The sequence below is a fragment of the Camelina sativa genome, chromosome 14, assembly GCF_030686135.1.
Source record: "Camelina sativa cultivar CO46 ecotype springtype chromosome 14, ASM3068613v1".
Taxonomy (NCBI): Eukaryota; Viridiplantae; Streptophyta; class Magnoliopsida; order Brassicales; family Brassicaceae; genus Camelina; species Camelina sativa.
The window spans coordinates 27,587,756-27,598,757 of record NC_141893.1 but is presented as its reverse complement, the minus strand read 5'-3'; the positions used below and the strand labels follow the sequence as shown (position 1 = coordinate 27,598,757).

At 37.7% G+C, this 11,002-nt stretch overlaps 1 protein-coding gene across 1 annotated transcript; it reads right to left on the bottom strand.

The window, feature by feature from the left end:
• Positions 1–5,186: 5,186 nt before the first annotated feature.
• LOC147928704 (uncharacterized) lies at positions 5,187–9,083 on the bottom strand. The gene is made up of 10 exons (XM_087486239.1): positions 8,755–9,083; positions 8,460–8,637; positions 7,941–8,177; positions 7,103–7,557; positions 6,923–6,989; positions 6,680–6,807; positions 6,260–6,439; positions 6,076–6,175; positions 5,698–5,980; positions 5,187–5,512 (listed from the first exon to the last, which is right to left on the bottom strand). Exons 1-10 carry the CDS (start codon positions 9,081–9,083, stop codon positions 5,187–5,189), a joined length of 2,283 nt encoding a protein of 760 aa, XP_087342365.1.
• Between the last annotated feature and the right edge of the window lie 1,919 nt (positions 9,084–11,002).

Genomic DNA, 11,002 nt, shown 5'->3' with positions numbered 1-11,002 from the left:
TCACTAACTGTGCCTAGATGTCCTCTTCAATCTCTGTTGTAGTCTCAACCAGCTCTGCACGCGTAGCATAGCTTTGCCCTCTACAATGGACCCTCAAATCCTCATGAAGGGCCTTCATAAACCTCCTGATCTGAGCCTCCTCGGACTCCATCATCCAACCCCCATACATCAAAAGTTGACTGAACTCCACGTGCAGCTCCCGCACTGACCGAGTCCCCTGAGATAATTGAAGGAACTGCACCTCCAACCGGTCTAATGCCTCTCTAGGAAAATACTTGCGGTTGAACTCCTCCACAAAGTCAGCCCAAGTCATCTTCTTCTGCACTCTCCTAGCAGCCACTGATCTCCACCACAAGTGAACATCACCAATCAGGTTGTGGACCCCTATGTCCACCCAAAACTCCTGAGGACATCTGAGAGACTAGAATTTACGTTCCATTGTCGCCCTCCATGCATCTGCAGCGGTAGGATCTGAACACTAGCTGCTGCACCTCCACCGCAACTGACGGCATTACCCTGTGCCTAAGCCGGTACTACTCCCAGTAACTGCTATAACAGCTGTGTCAACAAGCCCGCAAGGTTAACACCTCTTCCAGGGACTCCACTTGATGGGACTCCCGCACCCATCACCGGCCATACCGGCACTGACACTGCCCACACCGACTCTCTCAGCACCTACGGTCGTATCAGTACCTCCACCGGCCACACTCATGGAAATCTCCAAGAGACCCTGCAACTCGCCAACACCTTCAGGTGTCACACTCTGATCCACAGTATCACTAACCGCTGGGCCTCTGTCCCTACCACGACCACGTCCGCGTCCACGAGCAGCAACATCACCACCTCTAACCATCTTCACTACCACGAACAGAAGGCTAAGCAAACAATTCAACAGAACACAAAACAAAAACTCACCGTAGAATCACACTGAAGGCTCGAAGAGGATGTTCTAGGACTCCATGCCACACAAAATTGCCTAACATAATTAATCACATCATGCAAATCCTCAACATCAACAACAGAAGCCTAGTGAACCCAAACCTAGAACCGTAAGGGCTCTGATACCAAACTGAAACGACCAGACCCGTTTTTTTATAATAATAATAATAATAATCTAAGCTATTGGTCCCATACCCACTAGCCACCTAACCACAATCACAAAACAACGGATAACATAAAACGATACCATTAAACCAAAAAATTATCCAATAATCAAATAACCAGTATTAACTTAACAATTAAACCAATAGACCAATCCAACATAACTCAATGAAACAACAATTCTAGCCAACAGTCTAAGGACTCAACTCTAGCAACCATACAAAAGCCTGACAACAACCAATCAAGCCAATAGAACATCCTCCTCTTCATTGTCTTGATTCCACCATCACACTTTGCCTTTACCTGCACCACAAACACAAATTGAGATGCATGAGTATTTTATAAATACTCAGTGAGGCAATCCTCTCATCTACTGGGCTATATGCACAAGCAATAAGATCTCTTCATGCCACAAACAACAAACAATAAAATAAACCAGACAATATACAAAGCACTTGCATCATCCATCGCAACTGAAGAAGGGTGTCGACCGACACCAGAAGATTCAATTATTAAATTATTCGGCCGAAACTTATGTTTTAGAACAGATTTACCCGATAAGTTTGTTTATTACTATTTGAGGGGTATTAAACTTAGATTTTAAAGGATTTGGTAGGATTTTAAAATTTTTAGAATTAAAAAAAATTTGAGTGAGTTTTTAGGAGATTTGATTATTTTTTAGAGTTTTGAATGAAGTGTAATTGTGGGAAATTTTATCATTAAACTTTGTATGTTTTTATTAGAATATTTTGTCAACAAAGGATTTCACTTCTTTACATTGTTGTTGACTTTTAGTTGGTATTGTTTTCCATCGTGACTTTTACTTGGTCGTTCTAATGCAATGCCTCTTTCAAATACACTCACTAATGTTTGAACGTAGGAGTTCTGTTTTCATCTTTTAGTAGTTAAAAGGTTTATCAAAACTGTCTTGTGTTATTCTTGGCAATGAAGTTCGTAGAGTTGTTGAATGCCCTGGAATGGGCTTTTCGGAACCGAAAGACTCTTTCTATGTTGCTAAAGTATTGTTCAGTGCCCACTCGTATATGCCTAGCTGTGACTATAGGCAACTCAGCAGTCATATTGATTATTTTCCCCGTCCTCATTGTTTGGAATTTCTGGTCAATCTTGAGGTAACAAACTCCTCATTCTCTTTGTTATCTGTTGAGTTTTCTGCAGTTTGATGTTTGCTTTTGATTTCTGAGATGAAACAAAGAGTAAGAGACCTTTATTCTTAAACTTCTCTCATTAGAAAAACATACATCATACAAGCTTATAACCAAAAGCAAGTTAAGAACTCTTTTACACACGACATGCTCTCTTTCCTACACACTAAAAAGGCACTTTTACTAGACAAGCTTAACTTTAGATAGTCAAGTTGCACACTAAAGAAAAATGTTTAATCATGACTTAGAGGTTTAATCAAGATCTTCAAAAAGGCTGAAGACATGGGAGCTCTTAAAGCAGCTCATAATATCACCGCACAATCGCCAATAGTTCCACCCAATTCAAACACCTACACAAAAACATGATTACGTTATTTATTGCTTATTGTTGACATGGATCATAGAAACTTATGTAATAATGATTTAGAGGTTTGAAGGGACTCTTGCCTTTGTCATGAGCATCAGGCATCAAGATGTTTCCTTTCTCTTTCTAATAGCTCCGAAAGAAGCGCTCATGGTCATCAACTTTTTCAGAGGTTTGCTGGGAGAATTAAACATGGATCCTTTACTGAAAGTGAGTATCGTCGTGACATCAACCGGTGAGGTTTCATCGGTTGTCCCGAGACGACCTTAAGGGCATTAGCCAAATTTTTCTTTCTTTGCTTGTTTTTCAAGCGTGAGTGATTGGGAGAGAGAGAGAAACGATGAAGAAGAAGAACAAGCAAGTGAAAAATGAAAAAACCATTACCAGCTCCCAATTTTGTTCTCTCTGCAATCATCCTTCTCTCCCAATTTTGATTTCCCCGAAAGTTATGTTGATTGAGGTATATCGTATGTCTATGCACTTCTATTCTATCCTATAGATATTTTTCATCTGAAAATTCTACAAAATTCTACCAAATACCCTATGATTTGATTACTCATATTTTTCAACTAAAAAAAAAAAAAAATCTCCTAAAATCATTCAAAGTAGCATTCCAAAAAAAAGTTGAATAACATAAGATTTTACGTGAGTTTTATAAATCATTAATTGAATAACAAGGATTTTAAATAATTTTATATAAACTAGGTTGGTACCCACGCTACACCGCGGGATTGATTTTTTATATTATTTTTTGTCATATTTTTCTGTTTTGTTTTTTTTCGATTCATAATTTAATATATGCTATTTGGAATCAATTCATAAGTTTTTGATAATTTCAATAGTATTTTATTATTATTATTATTTACATTATCATATGATACTTGAGTTTATTTTATTTCATAAATTTAGTTTTTGAATAGATTTTAAATATTATTACCAAATAAGTTTATGAATTATAAACCATTAGTTCTTGATTTGTTTCTCACTCACAAACTCTCTAGAATAGTAAGGCATATTACTCTATGATGTCTACATTTAAAATGTTCTTGATGGATCTCTTAGAGTACTTTAGGTTTAACCACTTCAATCTTTTGTCTCATAAATCTGACATAAACCAAAGATGAAACTTTTGAAATTTACTAAAATCGAAAAGAAAATAAAAAATGATAATTTTCACATAGAGAGTTCTAGAAGTAATAGTAAGTAATATGTATTATACTAAACCTTGAAAAAAGAATGTTCTAATCCAAAGCAGCAATATGCTCAATATCATCTTCATTTAAGACCTAAGAGCAAGTACAACCGAGCACCGTTTCAAGGTTTCTTTTTTTAAAAAAAATTTTATTTTAATTATATATATATATATATTATCTTTTATTAGTAGTATCCACTAAAAACATGACACTTGTCTATTTGGTATGAGTAACGGTTCTTCCCTAAGTAACTTCAGAATCGATTCTCTCCTCTATTTTCTCTCTCTCATTATTATATATATATATTTTTAAAGAACTCTTTTAATGAGCATCTCCCACTGGAGATACCCTAAGTCAACAAAGAAGAGGTGAGTCAATTTACACAAACACTAATATTTCTTCTTGAGTCAACCCTAAAAGCTTGAATAAAAACGACAACTTTACCTCGATTGGACCTACGATTCTAAGAGAAATTAATGAACTTTATCATGCCCAAGTTGCTCTTTTGTGAATTTTTTAATCTTTTGTATATCAGACATCAATTTTGTGGTTAGGGAGGGGCTTACATGAGGAATTGATATCTCTATGTCTCTCTTCTCTTCTTCCATCTTCTTCATATTACTATGCGTTTATCTCTCTCTCTTTTCTCCTTCTCTCTCTCTCTCTCTATTTTATCTTTTCAAATTTCTTTCCTATCCTAATTTTTAACCTCGCCTCTTCTTCCAAAGAATTCTCGATAACCGGAGAATTTGATTTCAGAATCTGTAGATTTTGATGAAATTCTTGTCCGAATTAATCAAAGGTGAATTTGGTAAGATTGCTTTACCTCTTTAACAATGACCTCTGCTTCTTCCATGTCTCGTGCCGCACGAGTCGTGAGTTTTCTTCTCTTTATGTTTGTTTCATTGAAGGCAAAACTTTGTGATGATTCTTTTGTTTCTTCTCTGAATTCAAGAGCAATCTTATAGTGTGAAGGAGAAGAACAAAGGATTAGAATCATCATGTTTTTTTATTATGTTGGGAAAGGTCTATGAAGTGAAAGACAACGTGATGTGGCACATAGAGGTGTCAATCGGGCTGGCTCGGCCCAGTCCGGCCCGAAATCCGCAAAACCCGCATATATTTGAGCCCTTCTCGGCCAGGTCCAAAATATTTTCAAGCCTATATTTCAAAGCCTGACCTGCCTCTAACAGGGCTACACGACCTTTCGGGCTTTTCCGGGCTTATCTTATGGATCAAAAATTCAAACTTATAAGTTAGTTTATAATATGTCTTAAAAAGCAATGTTTATAGGTGCAATATAAAAAAATCAATCAAAATTTTTTATTTTTGACAAATAATGATATATATAATATATTAAACATATTAAGCATATGTATCTTCGTCTTCTTCTTCTTCATCATCAGAAGAAGATAAATTACACAGGAATTCATCTTCTGGATCCGCATCTCCGACTTCGTAATCAAGGTTTACTGGATTAGCTTTTTCTACCAAATTGTCGACTATGAGATCTTCAATTGTAGTCATCAATACAACATCATCAGTTTCGGTTTGCAACAGAACCAGTTCGTTGTTTTCGTATTCTCCTGAAATGTTTCCTCTAGGATTTACTTTTAGAACACTGAGCCACTCCCGCTTTGGTTTCTTTATGTATGGATACGGAATATAGCAAACTTGATCCGCTTGAGATGCTGTTTGCAAAATCATTAATTAGTATGGATAGTTACATTTATGTGTAAATATCTAAATTATATGGAGTCTTTACGTACCTAGAATAAATGGTTCATATTGTTGTATTTCCTCGATGCGTTCACGTCTACAACACCACTATTGCTCTTCCAAGTGCCTCTTCCGAGAACAGGATCATACCACTTACACTTAAAAAGTCTGATCTTCAAATTGACCATCCCTTCATATTCAAGTTCTATGATATCGATTATGTTCCCGTAGAAATCCGCGCCATCAGATGCATCAGTGTAATTTTCACCAGTAGCACATACACCATAGTTACATGTCTTCCGTCCAGCACCGTGAGTCTGCATATGAAACACATAGCCTCTTGTATAGTACATTGGCCAAGTTTTGACCTTGTGCAAAGGTCCATGCACTATCTCTTGAACCCAAGTAGGGAATGGATTTGTGGCGTTCCAGTATATAACCTGCATTTACATAAAAACATGGCAATATATCAATATATTTATATATTAAGTATAAATAAATGCATTAATAAGATCAAAAAGTTGTGTAGACATACAAAATCTTTCACCCACACATGATATTCTTCAGCTTGTTTCGTAGAGAGTTCTTTTTCTGTCAATCCCTGATATTTTGTAGAAAGAGAATCTTCGAACATACTAACAAAGCAACACATATATTATGTGAGAAATAATTGTGGATTTTCTAAATGAAAATGTAAGTTGAGAGTCTTTTTTATATACCTCTCAATTGGTTGAAAATAGTCACAATTTCGTAAAACATATGCATGGGCACATTGATAGTCTCTCTCTGAAAGCCATACTTCATGCATTTCCCCACTTGGACGACCGACGTGAGTAAATATATTAGGTACTCCAGGGACATGAAAAACAGGGACTTCACCTTTGTTGAATCTTGTTAACCTGATCAAATGAGTTAATTCAAATTAGTGATAATATATAGTATCTTCAAATATCTAAGTTATATATGCATTTAATTACTGTGACTTTGTTTGTATATGATCGGCAAAGTAGTACTCTTAGAAATAAGCAATCTCGTCATGGATATATGATTCAACAATTGATCCTGCCGCAAATCTTTTGTTCTTTGCTTTTCCTTTCAACTTTTTGAAAAACCTTTCAAAAGGATACATCCACCTATACTGTACAGGGCTTCCCAATTCTGCTTCATAAGGAAGATGTATAGGCAAGTGCTCCGTCACATCAAAGAATGATGGTGGAAAGATCTTTTCTAAGTTGCATAAAATCAAAACAATGTTCTGCTTTAGATTCTGAACACGACTTTTTTGCAAAGTTCTCGAGCATAAGTCCCTGAAAAATGCTCCAATCCCTATAAAATATATACTCAAATTGCATGTCTCACAAAATTAATATATTCATATATACTCGTTGTATAGAGTTAGACATAGCGTAGTCCCTGATAATGCTAGGTGAACGTTCCGGTCTAGGAGTTCTGTGAAGATAAATGGAAGTAGTCGCTCCATAAAAACATGGCAATCATGACTCTTCATTCCTGAAAACTTGCCATTGACCAGATCAACACAACTAGCCAAGTCTTACAAATACCCATCTGGAAACTTCACCGCACGCTTGACATATTCCAATAAACTTGTTTTGGCTTCCTTTGTCAATGTATAAGCTGGGAATGGAGCTTTACCCTTCCTATCAATATGTAACTGTGGTCGAGAACAAAGTTGTTCTATGTCCAATCTTGACATAATGTTGTCTTTAGATTTACCCTGCACACTCATAATAGTATACAAGATGTTGTCCACAAAATTCTTCTCAATATGCATCACATCAATATTATGTCGGAGACTGAGATCTTTCCAGTAAGGTAGCGACCATAATATGCTTTCTTTGTGCCAATTATGTTCCTTTCCATAGCCTGCCATCTTCTTTTCATGATCGTTACCACCGACGTCCCTGGTTTTTGGTAGATTTACGCATTTCAAATGCTCGTAATAAACTTGCTCACCAGTTAAAGACTGCGGTGGATAGTCGTTAGAAGCGTCTCTTCCCTTCAGGAAATCTTTTTTGTTCTTCTTTAATGGATGACCATGAGGAAGGAATCTTCGGTGACAGTCAAACCAACATGTCTTCCTTCCTTTCGGTAGATAAAATGACTTTGTACTTTCCATGCAAATTGGAAAAGACAATTTACCGTGGGTGGTCCATCCCGATAACATGCTATACGTCGGAAAGTCGCTTATCGTCCACATCAGCACAGCTTTTAGATTAAAGTTTTGATTCAAAGACACATCGTATGCATCGACTCCAGTAGACCACAACTCTTTTAACTCCTCAATAAGAGGTTGTAGGAAGATGTCGAGACTAGCTCGCGAATGATTTGGCCCAGAATTCAGAATTGTAAGAAACAAGTACTCTGTATTCATGCACATACCAGGGGTAAATTATATGGAGTCAAGATCACAGGCCACAGCGAAAGATTACGAGACATGCCAAATGGATTGAACCCATCAGTACATAATCCAAGATAGACGTTACGGGGTTCTTCCGCAAACCGAGGGTTAAGCTCTTGGAAATATCTCCACTCCGCCGCATCAGAAGGATGATTCATTTCTCCCTCTTTTGATTGGTGCTCCGCATGCCATCTCATTGCCGCTGCAGTATTTTGTCTCTAATACATTCTTTTCAACCTATCAGCAATAGGTAGATACCACATACGACTATATGGTACTCTTGTTCTCCGTCTGTCCTCCTTAGGCTTCCATCTTGGTGAACCACAAAATAGACATGTCTTTTCCTTTTTGTCTTCTTTCCAGAAAATCATACAATTGTTAATACAAACATCAATTGTATAATATGGAAGGCCTAAATTACGCATCAATTTCTCTGTCTCGTAATGTGAACCGGTAGACTGGTTGCCTTCTGGTTAATAATCCGTCAAAATTCCGCAAACCGAATCCACTAACTTTTCCCTCATATTATACTCCGTCTTATTTTGCATGACTCGAGCAGCTAATGACAATTGCGAGTGACCTTCACGACAACCATCATATAAAGGAGTTTTTGCACTATCTAACAAGTCGTAAAATTTCGGCGAATGGTTTCGTACCGGTTCTTCCACATTCTCATAACTATCATTTTGATAATAATTATCATCTAAACCCACATTATAACGAAATGCATCATTCACCATATCCACATATGGATCTTCTACTACATTACCCATTTCTTCATGACTCCCATCATACGTTCTATCATTGTAACTACTTCCTATATCCAAATTGATTTCTTCTCCGTGGTTATACCAAACATAATAATCTGGCATAAATCCATTACTAAACAGATGACTCATCACTCTTCTACCCGAGAGACATCTATTGTTCTTGCAAACACTACATGGACAGAGAAACGTACCGCCATTATTCTGAACTGTATCTTGGCTACTTGCAAACGATAAGAATTGGTCCACCCCCACTTCGAATTCAGATGAAAAATTTCCCGTCACTTCATCGAACCTCTTGTACATCCACTCCCGATAATTACCGCCATTACCACCATAATTGTAATATCCCGCCATTATATATATATATATATTGTATTTTTTTTGACAACTATATATATATATATATATTGTTTGGGAGAAAATAAAAGTTTTTATAAAGCCAAACTTTTTTTTTTGATCTAGAATTTTTTTTTTTTGGGAAGGAAAGACACTTGTGTTGGAATGAAGAAAACAAATGGGTGCAATTCGTTTTTATAGACTAAACCTAGGTTACTAATAGGCGACTACTTAATAAAAGTTGGTACACCAACCCCCACATGAAAAACACGTTTTTTTATAACTGTCTTTCACGACTATTTGGCGACTCGGGATGACTATTTAATGACTCGCCGCAAGAGTCGCAGAGCAGTCGCAAAATATACGACTATCAGCTATGGTCGGTTCCGTAGTCTCTAATGGAAGACCATTTTACGACTATCTTATGACTCGCCGAATGAGTCGCACAATAGTCGCTAATTTGACGACTATAGTACGACTATCAACTGTGGTCGGTAAGGTAGTGACTCAGTAGCGACTAAATTACTGTAGTCACAACGTAGTCGCAAAGTGGTCACTATTTGGTCCTTATTTTTGGCGACTACAAATATAGTCGCTACTTGTAGTCGCTAATCGACTGTTTTCTTGTAGTGTCTCTTGTCGCTGAACCCAAAGTCTGCCGGCGATGTAACGCCCGCAAACCAAAACTCTGCGTTTTGGGGGTGGGTGTCGATCGACACCCATGATAGTGTCGGTCGACACCAAGGTTTTCTGGTTCGACCAGAATGATGTAATCGTCGATTTGGTTTGGTTTGGTTTTGGGAAACCATTGAACTGGGTTACTTAAGTGTTTGTCGACGAAAAGAAGGGTTTTCGGGTTTGTCTTTGTCGCCGTTTTTCATTTTTGAGATTCAGAGGGAGAAAACTTTGCTCTTGAGCTTTTGAGAGAGATTTGTGAGATTCCTTGCTGTTTCTTCAGAGATCCAAGGGTGCGAAGGAGTTAGAAGCTTGCTAGGAAGGTTGGATTCGTTTTTGTTGGTCTGAATCTTCCTGCAAAGAGGTGAGTGCATGACCATGTCTAATCTAAGCCTTTGATTTCCTTGTTCTTGCTTGTGTGTTGTTGTTTTGTGTGTTTTCTTGTTGGGGATTGGTTGCTACAGGTTCCTAAAGACGTATTTGGCTTGGGTTTTGAGTATTGGATGTTTGGAAGAGGTTGGGAAGCGAGATTCGACTCTCGGCTTCGAGCGGATCGTGGTTGCAGAGGGAGTGTCGATCGACACCACTTGGTGTCGGTCGACACCAGCAAATTGGGCATCGATCGACACTGTGGGGTAGTGTCGGTCGACACCAAGGCCAGTGTCGGTCGACACTTGGCTGGTGTCAGTGGACACCTCCCTTCCAGCGAGACGATGTATGATTTCCTGGTTTGTATGTTTTGTTTGTTGTTTGTTTGGAACATTGGAATCATTGTTGCTTGTGTGTATAGCCCAGTAGATGGGAGTATTGCCTCACTGAGTGTTTATCAAATACTCATGCATCTCAATATGTGTTTGTGGTGCAGGTAAAGGCAAAGTGTGATCGTGGAATCAAGGCGATGAAGAAGGGGATGTTCTAGGGAATCGATTGTATGTTGTCTAGCGTTGCTAGGTTGATAGAGTTGGGTCTTTAGAAAACATTGTTTAGGTTGCCGGTTTCACTATTCATGATGTTTGATTATTGGATTGATGTTATGAATTAATATTGGTTATTTTATTATTGGATATTTATTGGTATTGTTATTTCCGCTGTTGGTTGTGGTTGTGGCTATGTGGCTAGTGGGTATGGGACCACTAGTTGTAGTTATTTATTATTATTATTATTTATTATTTATTATTATTAAAAAAACAAAACGAGTCGGGTCGTTTCAGTTTGGCTTCAGAGCCCTTGCGGTTCTAGGTTTGGGTTCACTAGGCTGTGTG

Excerpts from the sequence above, each read along its gene's own strand:
- LOC147928704 (XM_087486239.1), bottom strand. The coding sequence starts at position 9,083 with ATGGCGGGATATTACAATTATGGTGGTAATGGCGGTAATTATCGGGAG. Across the intron at positions 6,176-6,259 it reads TATTTTCAACCAATTGAGAG|TATGTTCGAAGATTCTCTTT; the intron begins GTATATAAAAAA and ends TTGCTTTGTTAG. Across the intron at positions 5,981-6,075 it reads ATGTGTGGGTGAAAGATTTT|GTTATATACTGGAACGCCAC; the intron begins GTATGTCTACAC and ends ATGTAAATGCAG.